At 36.4% G+C, this 15,414-nt stretch overlaps 4 protein-coding genes across 5 annotated transcripts; 2 read left to right on the top strand and 2 right to left on the bottom strand.

Moving 5' to 3' along the window:
- Positions 1-197: 197 nt before the first annotated feature.
- Positions 198-749, bottom strand: LOC141816772 (uncharacterized). The gene has a single exon (XM_074704503.1). The coding sequence runs from the start codon at positions 747-749 to the stop codon at positions 198-200; it is 552 nt and encodes a 183-aa protein (XP_074560604.1).
- A 1,797-nt stretch (positions 750-2,546) lies between these two features.
- LOC141816776 (uncharacterized) lies at positions 2,547-6,706 on the bottom strand. Its single transcript, XM_074704511.1, has 7 exons — positions 5,455-6,706; positions 5,027-5,192; positions 4,788-4,838; positions 4,395-4,577; positions 4,189-4,294; positions 3,296-4,032; positions 2,547-3,188 (listed from the first exon to the last, which is right to left on the bottom strand). The coding sequence occupies exons 1-7, from the start codon at positions 5,916-5,918 to the stop codon at positions 2,814-2,816; spliced, it is 2,082 nt and encodes a 693-aa protein (XP_074560612.1). The 5' UTR covers positions 5,919-6,706; the 3' UTR covers positions 2,547-2,813.
- Positions 6,707-8,195: 1,489 nt separating this feature from the next.
- LOC141816778 (rhodanese-like domain-containing protein 9, chloroplastic) lies at positions 8,196-11,092 on the top strand. The gene is made up of 6 exons (XM_074704513.1): positions 8,196-8,273; positions 8,368-8,576; positions 9,725-9,875; positions 10,161-10,246; positions 10,609-10,713; positions 10,802-11,092. Exons 1-6 carry the CDS (start codon positions 8,236-8,238, stop codon positions 10,870-10,872), a joined length of 660 nt encoding a protein of 219 aa, XP_074560614.1. The 5' UTR covers positions 8,196-8,235; the 3' UTR covers positions 10,873-11,092.
- A 556-nt stretch (positions 11,093-11,648) lies between these two features.
- LOC141816779 (uncharacterized) lies at positions 11,649-15,100 on the top strand. 2 transcript variants are annotated; one of them, XR_012600741.1, is made up of 4 exons: positions 11,649-11,903; positions 13,889-14,005; positions 14,622-14,784; positions 14,866-15,100. XR_012600741.1 is itself a non-coding variant. In XM_074704514.1 (3 exons), the coding sequence occupies exons 1-3, from the start codon at positions 11,649-11,651 to the stop codon at positions 14,718-14,720; spliced, it is 471 nt and encodes a 156-aa protein (XP_074560615.1). In that variant the 3' UTR covers positions 14,721-15,098. The 2 variants fall into 2 exon arrangements, 1 of the variants encoding a protein (XP_074560615.1); XM_074704514.1 differs by having other exon boundaries at positions 14,622-15,098.
- The last annotated feature ends 314 nt before the right edge of the window (positions 15,101-15,414 follow it).

The following is a 15,414-nucleotide window of genomic DNA, read 5'->3' as shown; positions in this document are numbered from 1 at the left end:
ATTTTTGCATAATTAAAAAACATAAATTCATAATTAAACTTACATAGAAGGAACAGTGTGATTACTGAACCTCCAGGATTTTATTTTATATTTTAGAATAAATAAATAATGGAAAAAAAATTGAAACAATTTAGCGTTTCTTCTTCGCGAAACAGATTTCGATCCTCGTAGAGGAGATCGATCGGTGGAATCGCCGATCAGTAGGAGCCGTTCCTGACCTCGAAGTCCACCGACAAGGCGAGGCTGTTGCTGATGAGCTTCTTGAGGATGCTGGTGACGTCGGCCACCGGCGAGACCAGGCCGGGGTTCTCGCTGAAGGCGTCGTTGCACTTGCCGACTTCGACGATGGCCTGGGAGATGCTGGAGGTGGCCTCGTGGTGCTGCGGCGTCGCCCCCAGCGCCTCGTGCTTCTGCGCGGCCTCCTTCAGGCTCGCCGCCGCGGCGACGAAGGCCTGCGCGCAGACGCCGAGGTTGTGCTTCAGCTGGTCCTCGACGCTGTGCGTCGCCTGGACGCTCACCACCGTGTCGTGCGCCGACTGCGCGGTGCTCGCGGCCTCCAGGATGGCGGCCTTGGTGAGCTCGCCCAGCGTGGTGGCGCCCGACTTGCTTATGACGTTGTTGCAGAGCTGCGGCACCGTGACGCTCTCGCAGTAGCTGGTCAGGGACTGCGAGGAGGCGGCGCCGGAGGGCGCTAGGGCGGCGGCGAGGACCAGGGCGGCGGCGGCGGCGACGAGCTGTCTGGACGTCATCATGGCTGACGGTATTGATTTAATTAGTTGCCTTAAATTTATTTGACTTTAATATAAGACTGAGATTAAGGAAACAATTAGAGATAATTGAGATAATTAGGGAGGGTGCCCTTAAATAGAAGGGTTGAGGGGTAAAATGTTTGGTGGGGGTTAATTTGTTGACCGGTTCTTCCGGGGATCGATTGGTGTGGAAGTACTAAATTATCTTTTACAAGGTAAATTTCATATGAATTCTTTAATGATTAACTATTGTCACATATTAATGCTTTTAAATTACATTAGAGTCTATATTGATCTTTTTATATTAAATATTATTTAAATTGATACTACATTCTAGACTTTTTTATTTGTTTACAATTATATTAAAATTATTGAATAAAAATCAAAGAGTGCTTTAAGAGAAACATTAAAAGGATGTTCTTTTTCAAAACAAAAAAAAATGGCACTACATGGATGATTTTATTTCGAAAATATCTCTTGACCTAGTATTGTTGTAGTAATAGTTACTACAACGAGTAAAAGTTACTCGATAATTGTTACAAAGTATTTAGGATAAGTTTAGAATTTATATTGGATAGAAGCTATTGAATAACTGTTACAACGTATAAAAGCTACCCAATAGCTATTACAATGTATTTATGATGAGTTTAGGTTTAGGGTTTAGGATTGTAGTAGCTACATAATAGTTTATACCATTGTTTTAAAATGATTTTGATGAAGCTTAAATAATTTTGACCAAATTGATAGATAGTATTTTAATATAATATTGTTCAGAGACTCTAAATCATAAATCTTAAAATCACCCTAAATACTTTGTAGCAATTACTGGATAGCTTCTGCACGTTATAACAGCTAGTAAGTAGCTTCTACACGATGTAAACTTTAAACTCATGCTAAACAAGTTAGTAGCAACTACTAAGTAGTTTCTATAAGTTGTAGCAACTACTGAGTAATTTTTACATGATATAAATTTTAAATCCTAAACTTTAAACTCATCCTAAATCATTAGTAGCAACTACGGATAACTTTTACAAACTATAACAGCTACTCGGTAGCTTCTATACATTCTAGTAATTATCGGTAGCTGCTACAATAATATTAGGTTAAAAGAAATTTTTAGGATAAAATCATTGAAGAGGTATCCATTTGACTTTAATTGAAAAGTAGCTGCTACAATAATATTAGGTTAAAAGAAATTTTTAGGATAAAATCATTGAAGAGGTATCCATTTGACTTTAATTGAAAATGCGATATCCATTTGACGATTTTATAAATGATGAACACTTATCCGATTTTTACCCAAAATTATATACTAGTGTTTGAACAACGCTAACCCTAATATCATATGTGACTTTACATAAGAGGGTTCTCGAAGTCTTCAAGAGACATCATGAGGAAGTCATAATTTAGTGAAGGTTGGCACCTCGCAGTTTCATTCATGATTTGTCATGTGAGATTGATCGGGAATAGTTATTTGTTCTGAAGGAGTGAAATCTAATAGAGATATTATTTTTTTTTTAATTTTTATTTCTTTTAACTTAAATATTATATTTTAACTTCTAAATCTAAAAAAAAATCGTGAAACCGAATTGATCATCTTTAAAATTAATCAAATTATAAAAATTAAATACCTGAATTAAAAAATAACATGCTCATTTACCTGTAAAACAATGCTAACACCAGTATGACATTTACAAACTGCTCGAGTTAAGATTTTTTATTTTTTTTTTTGTTAGACCAATTACTTGAATGGAGCATGACAAAGAGAAGAAAAAATCACAAAAAAGAAACAGCATATATAAAAACTTAGTATGTAATTACTTGAATTGGGTAAATGATCACAAGGGGAAATCATGGCCACTGAAATGTTTGTGTCTGTACTTGAGAAAGAGCAAATCTTATAATATAGAACTATTGCAGTAGTTACAGACTGTTGTTGATATCTGAATTGGACCTCTCTCTTCTCCCCCCATGAATGATAAAAGGATGAAATTGTGAACCTCACCTCAAGATTACAAGCTTTACTTATAGTCAACAAGCAACATTTAGTAGCTCGACTGAATTCTAGAAGCCAGTCCATCCAGAAGGCTGGTTTGTCTCTGTCGATTTCGTTCCACCAGAACCGTTGAACCGCTGCGAAGTGTTGCCTCCTGATGCTTTTGGCACTTCGGAGGTAAAAGAATCTACCTTGAAATTGCTCTGATTGAAGCCCCAGGGCTCACCGGTAGAACCCGCACCGGGCTGCTTTGTAATGTTACTGTTGTTGTTGCTTCCTCGAATCATCCTAACTGATTTTGGATGGATGTTCTTGGGCGTAGTCTGGACTTTCCCCTCACCAAAAGCAGACCAGTGAGTGGGATCCGAACTAGGCGTGGCAGGACTATTTGGAAATGCAGCTTGCTGGAGTTCATGCAAGTTTCCCTCTATCTTCTCCTTAGGCTGCAAAATTCATTAATCATATTGAAAGAATCTTGATTTACTTCGCAGCTTTGGAGTAATGATGTCTTTTTTATAAAGAAAATAGCATGGTACAAGGAAAATAATACCGGAGTATCTGCATGTGAGCTTCCAGGAGATGTCTGAGATATAGGCTCTTTGATTGCAGAAGAGGAGCTTGCGGCAGCGATAGTTCGCTTGAGCTCCTGGATCTCTTGCCGCTGAGAACGGCAGATGGCAGTCAATTTCTCATATTTAGCAGTCATTTCTTGCTTCTCCAAGTTAACTTGCTTCAGCTCCTGCTTCAGCCTACTCAACTCTGATTCCAGGTCCTCCACCTTTGATCCATGCTTATCGCTTGCACCAACAACAGCATTGCTGGAGTTGAACTTGTTCGTATCAAACTCTGCCACAAATGCATTGAATGCCTGGTCTTGGAAGACAGCTTTACTTTGAGAATTGGATGGTTTACTTTTTTCCAGACCATATTCAGATCCATTTGGAGAAAATCTTATTTCAAAATCCTCACTCGAACCAGCTTCGTAACTCTTGACAGAGTGCCTAGGTGGACTTACAGTTTGTTGATCCCTGGAATTGTTTGCTAGATTGCGCTTCGGCTTTGGTTGGTGGATAGGCTCTTCATCAAACACAGGCCCCTTGTCCCCCGTCGCACCTGAACTGACTGAATCCTGAGAATATTGGGTGGACCAAAATGTACCCAAAGGATTCCCGTTTCTGCTCTGGGTAGGTCTGGAATTTTCAGTGTCCATGGATGAGACATTTTGTGCAAGTTCTTTAGGTGGTGGAGGAGGGCTTCGACGGGGCATCAAATGAGTCTTCCTTTGAGCTGCCAACCATATTGAATTGTTAGACTGTGCAAATGCTTGTTCTATAGTATTTAAGATTACTAATCGTCAATAGGAAAATTAAATAAACATTTTAATATATTAGGATTGATATAGCAAGAACCATATTTGCATTGCTTCTCAAATATAAATCTTACCATTGTCTTGTGAACCTGATGAGCTAGACTGCGTTGCTACCGTTGAGCTATCAGGTAAATCCTTCTGCAACTCCACAGGCAATAGTTCATTCACCCTGAACCACACCTACCGTCGGAAAATGATTCAACCAGGGAATAAGAGTCAGTTTAATAGAAGATCAACATATATACAATAGAGATAATAGACCAAAAATCAATGTCCTTACCTGAGTTATGTCAGGCCTGGAATCTGGAGGTGCTTGAAGCATATCCTGAATAAGTTTTGTGATAGAGCTCCTATACTTTGGTAATTCAGGGATCCTATAATTTCCATTAAGAATCTGAAGTTTTGATTCGCCATCAAATGCAGATTTGAAATAGCAGATTCTGTACAAAAGGCATCCCAGTGCCTGCAAAATCAGAAACAATTTCAGCTCTAACATCTGCAAGGAAGACATGGAAATGCATATAAAATATCTTTCAAATTTAAATATACTTTTTGTTACTTGTAACATTATTACATGATAATGACGATGCACCTTGGCGATATTGTAGCATTAAGTCTCACCAACAGTGAAATTTAAGAAAGTAAAAAAGGTTGATTGTGTTGGGTCACATACCCAAATATCTACTTTCTCACTGATAACTTCCTTTCTGTACAGATCCCACATCTGCAAGAACAACAATGCAGGGAAATTAGTACTTCTCCAAGAACAAAAACAAAGAAGACTTTTGTGATAACAATAAGTAGATCTCGTATATGCAAGAATAAAAATGCAGGAAAATAATACAAGTTTACAGGAAAAAACAAACACGCTAGAGAATAGTTAGAATTGTAGCAATAACATCCATAGATTACCTCCGGTGCTCTATAAGCTGGAGTAGTGTACTTCCGTATATTGTCTTCTTCAATACCCATCTCCTCTGGCCTGTCAAAGCACTTGTGATTTGTTGAGGTGCTGCCAAAGTCACACAACTTCCAAGCTCCATCTGCTCCAAGCAGAACATTTTCAGCTTTTATATCTCTGGTAGTGAAAAAGAGAAAGAGTGAATGATGATACCAAAATCAGGAAGAAAAAACCTAAATATATTTTAACTCTCACTTGAACAGAATTCTTGTAAACCAAGATTTCAATTAATGTTATTATATTAAACTCATCAATTCAATGATGAACTAATAATTCATAAACTTAAAAGTGCAAATTGAGCAATGGCTGGCAAAATCACACTAGATTCAAGCGGAAATCACTAGCAGTTAATGAACATAAGAATTCCATGTTGTCTTACCTATGAGCAATAGGTGGCATCTGAGAATGCAAGGCAAAGACAGCATTGCATACATCCCGGAATATCAGAAGGATTTGCTTCTCCTCATAGTAGCCAGCTCCTCTGTTCTCCAACACTGTGGGCAGTGACTTCTCACAGAAATCCATCACAAGAAACACCTCATTCACCCGGCCCATGTCAAAGATAGCATGTGCAACTAGTGCAACCACATTTGGATGTCCTTTTAGCGTCTTCATCACAGATATCTCTTTTTTTGCTAAATTGAGTGACTCCTCGTCTTGACAGATCATGTGCTTGAGAGCATATTGCTTGGTGAGGTTCACAACATCACGAGCTAGGTAAACGCAAGAGAAGCCTCCTTCCGCAATTACATTGCGGACTTGTATCCTTGCATTACCAACCTCAATCATGCGGCCTTCTAAGCCATTTGTCTCCTTTGGCATGAATTGCTTCAATTTCCACATGATTGACAAAGGCAAGTGGTAACCCCAGGAAGGTGAGACTTGAAAGTTGAAATTGCCTACTTGACTCTACTAGTGCATGAACAAGGCATTCATCTCCCAATACACTATTGATCACTGTTTTCCTCAAAACAAGGCAAACCACCACCTCACAGAAACTACGATACAGGGGGAAAAAATAGAAACTGAAAAAAGAAAAGGTTTTTCAGCAATCGGCGAAGAGCAAATACCTTGTTCCCCTAGATTCTAACGATCGAAACTCAGAAACTATTTTGAAGTAGGATCTCCCACTGGATCTTAAGCTCAACAGGATCGCAACTTATAAGACTACTCTTGGATCTTTAATCAATTCTTGAGGAAAAATTTTTCCCTGCCTCTTTACTAAAAACAAGAGATCTCAATGAGGACGAAGCATCTAATCCGGGACAATGTTAAATAAACGAACAAAATACTACTTTTCCTGGTGAAAAGCAAGGAGACTCTTTGAGTATAATAACCACCTTCTTATTCAAGTCCCAGAAGTAATCTTCCAGAAGCAGCTCGATTAGAATAGATCTCCAGTCCTGATCGCCTGCGGATCTCAACTGGAAGGATCAAAAGGCGCGGGGGCGCCGCTCCCTAAGATCAAGGCTGCCCCAGGCAGGCAAGGACAGGTTCCGAGCACAGAGAAGGAACCCGAGGCGGATTTTGAGGCGAGAGCTCTTCAGATCTGAGATAACAACGACATGAGATCGAGAAGGAGATGGGAGAGCAAAAGGGAAGACGAAGAAGCAAAGCGCGTCTTTTTTTTTTTTTTTTTTTGGTGGTTTTTTGTGGCAAAAGTGGGCCGACAAATTTCTCCTCGATAAAAATATCCGACCGGAATCCGGATTTATCTGTTTTGACAAGAAGCCCCTCGAAAATTAGACATTTACAATTTTACTTCACTACTACTAACTCTGTTCAAGAAACAAAATTATCGATAATGTGACAAATTTCAATTTTTGTAAATCGTCGCTATCATTTTGTCCTTTTGTTGCGATGTCGTTTGTCAAGTAACCCCAATTAAATTAAAGAGTGATACTTTAGCAAAAAGTATAATTCTTCATCCCAGGATTACGGTGCATAACTATCTATGAAGAGATAAATCAAGAAAGTTATAATTGATCACGACGGAGGAGAATATTGTCTCGACTTCACTGAGATTCGATATTCCACTTAGCAACTCTGCTCCATAATAAAGTGTGATACTTTAACAAAAAGTAGAATTTGTCATCCCAGTGATCCCACACAATCAACTCTATGACCATCTATGAATAGGTAAATTGAGAAACTTATAATTGATCACAACAGAAGAGAATATTACCTCGACTTCACTAAGATTCGATCTTTGTCTACTTCAACAATTCTGCTCCGTCATAACCAACTCAATTATGTCTTCAGGACAAGTATAATACTTGAACTACTTATGTTGTTGAATCATCGAACAACGAATCTATTTTTTGATTTATCTAATAATCGATTTATAAAATAGAATCATTTACCTCTAAAATTAATCGAATTATAAAAATTAAAAATGTAGATTAATAAAAAATTCTAATTAGATATTTATTCTTATTCTTACTTAAGATTCAAACTCTAATAATCTTATTTATTTTTTAAAATACGACACCACACTTACAAGGACATTATTATGTCATTAACTATTACAATATATTAAAAAAATTATCTCAACTTACAAAAAAAAATTACTACACATAAAACACTACTATATCAAAATAATTTTTAATAATTTAATCAAAATTACTTAAATTTGATTAAAATCATTCCAATTTAATCAAAATCACTTAAAAATTATTATAATATTTATATCAAAACTCCTATATAATCGTTCTAATAATTATCATTAATAATTACTATAAGTTGTAATAGCTATAGACTAAATTGTTAAATTGTGATCAATAAATAAATATTTTAATATAATAATAATTTATGAGTAGTAATTTTGAGTAAATTGCAATAATTTTACTCCTTGTACATTGTTAGAAAATATTAAAATAAAAATATTTGTATGATAAAAATCATTTTACGGTGGTTTTTTATGAAAATGATAATAAAGAATATGTTTTTTCATTTTTACCCTTTTAATATAGCGGTGAAAAAAAATATGAGACCCAAACCGTATCCGAGCATCCGACGTGGCAGGAGGTGATTGGGCAGGTGGATTATGCGGCCCCGCAGCCCACACCTCGCCCTCTTGATCCACCCCGTCCCGTCTCGGAGATCACGTGAGCCGCACCCCCCGCCCTCGATCCATCTGCTCCAGCAGCAAAGCGAAGAAATGGCTGTTCTTGAATTCTCCGTCACTTCGACTCCCAGGTACTCCGATCAACCCCTGTTCCATTCTTCCGGATTCATCAAGCAGCAGAATCGATCTACCTCTTTCTCATCTGTGAATGATTCAATCCGGTAGGTTCGGATTTTTGCAACACCGCAAGAGGACGCCGGCGGCGGTGAGAGGCGAAGTGAGGTTCGTGAACGGCGACGAGGCCAAGAAGCTCGTGAGCGAGGAAGGGTTCAAGATTCTGGATGTCCGCGACCGGATCCAGTACGAGAGGGCGCACATAGCCGGCTCCTGCTACCACGTCCCGCTCTTCATCGAGAACAAGGACAACGACCTCGGTACGTGGTGCCCTAATCGGCTCTGCCGCTTCTTTTTTTCTTTCCCAATTCGCCCAATTCATCTCCCGTCTCGACTTCATTTTCTGGTTGCATAGATATCTTTCTGCAGCCGTAGGCATAAAAATGCGAGAGGAAATGATGATAGTAAAACTATAGGGCAAAAACTAAAAGACCTTATTTACATTATCCACATTGTAAATAATATATATATATATATATATTAAAAGGGTAAAATATTATTATAATAATTTTAACCAATAATTTTAATTAAATTAAATTATTTTAAGTAATTTTGATCGATATTATTTGGATTAAAATTGCTTAAAATGTTTTTTAAATAAAAATATTTTAAGGATGAAAAAAATAAAATGAGTGGATGACAATTATTCCGAAACAGGATATTTTATCCAAATGAAGGAGGGTATAGAAGTATTTTTTTAAATCTGATTAAATAATTGAGTATGAAAATTTTTTTAATAAACGAATTTAATAGAATTACTCGTATCAGACTCGAATATTCAATTAAATAATATATATATATATATCATTATTTTTTTCTTTCATTTCATCAACGACCCATTAAATAAAATTTGATCTTTTCTTTTTTTACTTCTAATTTTTATTTTATTTTTATTGAATTATATATTTTTTGATTTTAATTATAATATATTTTTATTGAATGATGATAATTAGATTAAATAAAAAAAAGTATTAATATAGAGAATATTTTATTTTTTTATGGGAATGGAGATAGGGATGGATATCTAATTCTCCAATGAATACGAGAGTTAAAGTTAAATATCCAATGAAAATTAACATAATTATAATAAATGAGGATGACGGCGGAAGATATGAACTCCAATCCATTATCATCCTTAATGAGTGCCTTTGATTAAAAGAATTATTTTCATTTTCACTTAAAATTATATGAAATGTTAAAATAATAATATAAATTTATTTTATCTCAGGGTTTTTTTTTCTAGTATTTTTTTTTCATTTTAACTCATATAGTTTAACATTTATGTTTTACTCTTCATAATGTGTAAAATCTAAGTAAAATACCCTTGTTATTTCATGTTAAACCTTATCATTTTATCATTCATGATTTAGCTTTTACTTAAGCTTTGTTGCTCTTGTTTTACCATTAGGCACCATTATAAAGAGGCAAGTGCACAACAATTTCTCCGGCTTGTTCTTCGGACTCGCATTCACCAAACCGAACCCGGACTTCGTTCGATCGGTAAAGAAACAGCTTCCGGAGGATAGTAAACTGTTGGTGGTCTGCCAGGAAGGATTGAGGTTAGTCTTGAAAACTTTCAGAACCAGTGCTAAAACTTAAGGTTTGATGCTATATGAAGATATGTTTCAAATTGCAAGCTCAGCCAGAATTTGAAGATATTTAGTTCTCAACAGTGGGAATTTTTGTAATTTCATGTCAGATGAGTCACTGGTTTCTGAATCAGAGTGGAGATGATTCTTTAACTCAAGAAATTACAATCTAAATCTGAATTGATAGGAAAGGAAAAGAACAAAGTTTATAAGAAAACACTGTTCAAGCTTTTAACCTTGTTGGTTTCATTGAAGGTCAGCAGGAGCAGCCAGCACACTAGATGAGGAAGGCTATGAGAATATTGCATGTCTCACATCTGGTCTTCAGTCACTAAAACCAGGTTCTAATTTTTCTCTCTGACTCATTTCAATAAATTTGAATCCTAACAAGCTCGATTCGTTAACGTTCATCAATAATCTTTATAAATAATCTCCATGGACACAGTCGAGTTTGTACTTAAGTGATAGATTATCAAATGAGAACATAGATCGAATCTCCGAAAGAATAATCCCTTAGAACATCTTTCATGAAAATGTTTATGAACAAACTTGAATTTGACTCAAACTGGATAAGATTTTCAATAAACAAGCTTGGAACACAACTAGCCTAACTTGGGTTGACTGGTTTACACTGCTAGACTCATCTAAAACTTCAGAAACAAAGTTTAATTTGCTTCTGATTACTGTGCTCACATAATTGTAGGAACCTTTGAATCTGTTGGTTCCACTGAGCTGCAAAATGCAGGCAAGGCTGGTCTTGTAACCATCCAAGGGAAGGTTTCTGCAGTTCTTGGGACTGTGCTAATTTGTAAGCTACAAATTCTCTAAAAAAGAAGAAGAAAATTTAATATCTTCCTGTTTTTTCCCCCTATGAACAGTAGTATATTCAAATGCAGGTGCCTTTCTTTTTGTCACATTCTTCCCTGAACAAGCTGAGAAGCTGCTTCAGATGAGCCCTACAAGTTAGGTGCAAAAGTTTTGCCATTCTGTTTCTGAATATTGTCTTCATTGTTCAGATACGATAAATTCTTGAAGGCGGTGCTCTTTTTCAGTAAGGATTCAATGTAACTTCCTAATGTTTTCAAGTCATTACATAACTATGCAGATAAGGGTTTGTGGAAATGGCAAGGTGTTTAGATTGAAACCTTTGTTTTGTAGAAGTTGATGTGCATGTGCCAAAATTCAAATTTAAATTTCTTTATTTATTTATTTTTCCTTACTCTTGAATAAATAAAACATTAATTTTGTCCTGCTAATAAGATGGTAAAAGATGGGACAGACTTTATCGTAATAAAATTTATTTTTGCCAGTGTGATTGATAAAAAATAGGGTATTTTTTCCAAAGAGTTTAAAATTCATCTTCTAGTTTATGTATATGATTATTAAACAACTAGTGATATTGAGAGCGTTTTATATCAGAGTCACATCACTTTCTAAATTTATTTAATGAGTGAAATATAAAATTAAATTGTCTACTCTAATATTAATTGGTGTAAATTAGATACATCATATAATTCATTGAATCAAATAGTAAAAATTGAATGTCTATATTATCCAAACAAAAATTTTAATCCCTAAAGCAAAATGTAAAATGTTATCATTTCATAAATTGGATGAAATTATAATTTTCCAAAATGTATATGGTGAAATGAAAATGGACAAATTCCAGGGATGGAAATTGAAAATTTCTCGGATGTATAAATACTAGTGGTCTTCTTCATCGCCTCGCCTCCCGACGAATTCATGGCCGCCGCCGCTCCCGTTGCGTACGCTCCGGCGCGTCCTTTTCTCATTCCGGCTCAACTCGGCCGCCGCGCTCCTATTGGATTGCAGGCGCCGCGCCAAAGCCACCGTGTCCACCGGCTACGGGTGCAGCACTCTGCCCTCGCCTGCCGCCAAATCCGGCTTCACCGCCCTAATTCCCGCATCTTCATCCTTTCCTGCGCCACGGGCGATGCTGCTGCCTCCGAGTCCCTTCCTGGTTCTTCCTCGCCTCAGGTAGGCTCCGCCCCTAATTTCGTCTTCCCGAGCTCAGTGGGTTGTTCTTATCATCTGTATTGCCTACCTCGTACTTGCAAATAGCTTGATTGAGTAAGAAGAAGATTGAGAAGAAATATAATGTAAAGTTTGTGGGACAAGTTGATGGATTGGTGGTGCCCAATTAATCAAGATGAACCCTAACGGCTGTGTCAGAAGAACCATCGAAACCCTAGCAATTTATGGTTAAACACATGTCGCAAGAAGAAATTAACCAGAACTCAAGTGAACACTGATGATTACCGGATGTCGCATGAAATACTGATTACTCTACTGATTCGCAAGGTAGTACTGAGAAATCTTCTCAGTTGCATCATCAATCCTCAGAACTTTTCTCCCAACGTGCTCTGCTTTCATCCCTGGTGCACCACTCTCAGCTTTATCCTACTCACAACACTTTGTCTTCATCTTCATTGAAGTGATTCACAACCTCCATCACGACCATTTGGAGAGTCTACATCTCTAAGAAAGGGGAAAGTCTCCTTGCAACAAGAGGAAATGTGCAGATACTTATTGAAAACTATTGAGTCTTGTATTCTGCAAGATAAATTTTCTATAGTGATGCCCTTAACTAGGAAACGATTTATATAATTCCTATATCTCTACATTACTAACAGGCAAGCCACACCAATATGGGAATTGTAGGAGGTGAAATGTTTGGTTATGGAGATATATAATTATTAATATCGGTGATGTTTAGTATATTAAGATGATATCAATATATAAAGATCAGCCCAGTGCACAAAGTTTTTACCAATGTGAGGTCTCGAAAAAGAATCTATTGTACGCAGTCTTACCCTGCTTTACAAGTGGTTGTTTTCGAGACTCGAACTCGTGACCTCTAGATCACATAGCAACAACTTTACCGTTACGCTAAGACTCCCCTTCAAGATGATATCAACATATAAGATTACCAAATTCCATAGTCAGATATGCAAAGTAATTAAAGATGTGAAGGGAAGAGGCATGCCAAATATAACTTTAAAACCTAAGTTATACATATCTGAGCAATGTTGACAATAGTGTTGTCGCATAGAATTGAGGGATAATGTCCACATGGTTAATCCTAAATGTCGAGATATAGGACTTGTTATTTTTGTACCTTTACTCTAGGAGTAGGAGGTGGACTAAGTGATTGTTACTGTTGCAGATCTGTGAGATTCACATTGATATACAGCTGTAATATTTATGAAGCTGACACCAAATAATTGTGAATAGGTTCGTCGCATGGTCTAGTGAAAAACATAGAATACCGAGCACTACTCAGAAGGTGGTTTTAAACTTTCAGTAACTTTTTGAGGAGGGTCGAGCATTCACAGCAGAGAATTATGTTTCTAGGTTTAGAAGGGATAAATAAAGAAATGATAAATCAATATGCAAATAGTCATTGGTTCCTAGGTCTGCTTCTTTAAATTGGATTAGCAAATGACACCTGATACATCAGATGGTCCAATTGCATTCATAGGTGATAAAATACTAATTCAGTTTTGGCAATACGGATCACTAGTAGCAATGCTCTTATAAACCTTAGAGAGTGCGTCACAAAATTTTCTTGTTATTATAATGTTCCTGGATACAATATTTTCCTGCTTTTAGATCTGTGTTAGGCAACTCTACATTCCACTAGTAGCTTTAATGTGCTTCAACTAGTTCTTAAAATTTTTAAATGGCTAGGGACAATTCCTCATCGAAACCTTTGAGTGCCCGACAAACTCTCAAATTGAACATTGCATCAATAGATTTGCTTTTTTATTGAAATGATGTGACATCTCTATTGTGGAGCGCATGCAAATGGACTTTGTTGTTTGTGTTCAATGCGCTAGTTCAGCATATAGAACCGATATGAGGTTTCATAAATCCTTTCATGTTTGATTGGCAACTGAACTACTGCAATTCAGTTCATTATTCTGTTTTCATTGTCACCACTACTGACATATTTCCTCAAGGAAATAAAACTTCCTAGGAGAAATTTGCTGGTGGAATTCACATGTGACTCATGTGGTGAAAGAACTAGGAGGCTCATCAATAGAGTTGCATATGAAAAAGGAACAATATTTTTACAGGTATGTACAACAACTATGCTGATCCATCTAGCTTGAGAGAAAAGGATTTATATTTTCTTGTTGCAAGGATATGAATGTTTTCTGAAAGTAATTTCTGTTGGTAATGCTATTTATCTAGCTTCTATTGGTATATTGAAGTTCTTATCTAATCTTACCCTATCTGGTACACCTTTAATCAACTCGTGTCCTTTACAAAAGACTAGTTAATATAATTAAAAGAATTTATCTATTGTGATATAGCATCCGATAGAGTTTTGTGGGGGATAAGATTCATGTATTTGACCAACGTGATTGTAAATGTTATTTCTCTACATCTATTACCCTATGAGAAGTTCCAATGGGGTAAAGGCTTTGGTAGCTATTGTAATATATCCCAAGAGTTTTCTGCATTACAACTGGTGCATCGGTTAGACAACCTTTGATCCATAATCATTACTTGTCTTTCTAGTTCATTTGTTTTTGCTCCGAACAATCAAAGTTCATTTTAGTTAAAGATGCAACTCTGTGACCACCATCCATCTATCCATACATATAACAACCTTTGCAATACTGGCTTAGTGATTGTATTCTAGTGATCATATATACAATGTATGCACTCACAGCATAACTTGAACAGTGTGGAGGGTGTCTTGTATATCACAAATTTGTCGACAACCTTGGTCTTGTGGTTGAGTACGATATGCGTGAGGATCCAGGTTCAGATTCTGATCAGTAGGCAGAGAATGACTGCCCTTATACAACTCTTGGGAAAATATCCAGTTCTGGACCTACAAATTCAGGTATTTAATCTCGGAATCCAACGGTGGTAGTTTTGCAGCTGCAATGTATAAACACAGCCTCATATGCCTATGCCTCTGTAGATTTGGTGACAAGGAGCAAGCTTGTATGAGAATTGTATTTTTATTGTAGTTTCGTGGGTTTTGCGTGAAGACAGCTTGGTGATCTTAGCAAGTTGTAGTTTCTTCTTAGTCCTGCCTGGGATGTCAATGTAACCATTGCGGAGGAATTTTTGGGGAAAAAAGAACACTGGTTAAATCCTTTTAGAACTTCATGATATAAAATGAAAAGTGAGTGGATTTGGTATCACATTCTTCTATGTGCTCAAAAGCTTTGTTCATAGCCCTCCGAGATACAGTGCAAATGTTAATGTACGAGTGGTACAAGAAACATTTGGAGTCAATTCTCAATAAAAGTATTTGTTCATTGTAATTGATTTCTAAAAAGTTCCACTACAAGCCAATTTATATTTTTTAAATTTATTTTGATGATTGATAAAAAAATTTTACGAGATAAGATTAATCATTTTTAAAATTAATTGAAAGTGTTAGACATTTAGATTATCAAAAATAAATAAATAATTGAAAGTTATGCTCATAAATTATATCTATAATAAATGAGTATTTCATATT

Source organism: Curcuma longa, unplaced genomic scaffold, assembly GCF_044706935.1.
Source record: "Curcuma longa cultivar G26 ecotype Majalengka, Jawa Barat unplaced genomic scaffold, ITB_CL_G26_1.1 contig_18129, whole genome shotgun sequence".
NCBI lineage: Eukaryota > Viridiplantae > Streptophyta > Magnoliopsida > Zingiberales > Zingiberaceae > Curcuma > Curcuma longa.
The sequence above is the reverse complement of the archived record's forward strand: the minus strand, read 5'-3'. Positions and strand labels throughout refer to the sequence as shown.

What these genes read in the sequence shown, in the direction of transcription:
- LOC141816772 (XM_074704503.1), bottom strand. Translation starts at nt 749, where the DNA reads ATGACGTCCAGACAGCTCGTCGCCGCCGCCGCCGCCCTGGTCCTCGCC.
- LOC141816779 (XM_074704514.1), top strand. Translation starts at nt 11,649, where the DNA reads ATGGCCGCCGCCGCTCCCGTTGCGTACGCTCCGGCGCGTCCTTTTCTC. An exon ending in CTGGTTCTTCCTCGCCTCAG is followed by an intron (nt 11,904 to 13,888) that starts GTAGGCTCCGCC and finishes TATTTCCTCAAG; the next exon opens with GAAATAAAACTTCCTAGGAG. An exon ending in AAGGAACAATATTTTTACAG is followed by an intron (nt 14,006 to 14,621) that starts GTATGTACAACA and finishes TAACTTGAACAG; the next exon opens with TGTGGAGGGTGTCTTGTATA.
- LOC141816778 (XM_074704513.1), top strand. Translation starts at nt 8,236, where the DNA reads ATGGCTGTTCTTGAATTCTCCGTCACTTCGACTCCCAG. An exon ending in TCCGTCACTTCGACTCCCAG is followed by an intron (nt 8,274 to 8,367) that starts GTACTCCGATCA and finishes TCAATCCGGTAG; the next exon opens with GTTCGGATTTTTGCAACACC. An exon ending in GTCTGCCAGGAAGGATTGAG is followed by an intron (nt 9,876 to 10,160) that starts GTTAGTCTTGAA and finishes GTTTCATTGAAG; the next exon opens with GTCAGCAGGAGCAGCCAGCA.
- LOC141816776 (XM_074704511.1), bottom strand. Translation starts at nt 5,918, where the DNA reads ATGTGGAAATTGAAGCAATTCATGCCAAAGGAGACAAATGGCTTAGAA. An exon ending in CAGCTTATAGAGCACCGGAG is followed by an intron (nt 4,839 to 5,026) that starts GTAATCTATGGA and finishes TTGTTCTTGCAG; the next exon opens with ATGTGGGATCTGTACAGAAA. An exon ending in GTGAGAAAGTAGATATTTGG is followed by an intron (nt 4,578 to 4,787) that starts GTATGTGACCCA and finishes CTGATTTTGCAG; the next exon opens with GCACTGGGATGCCTTTTGTA.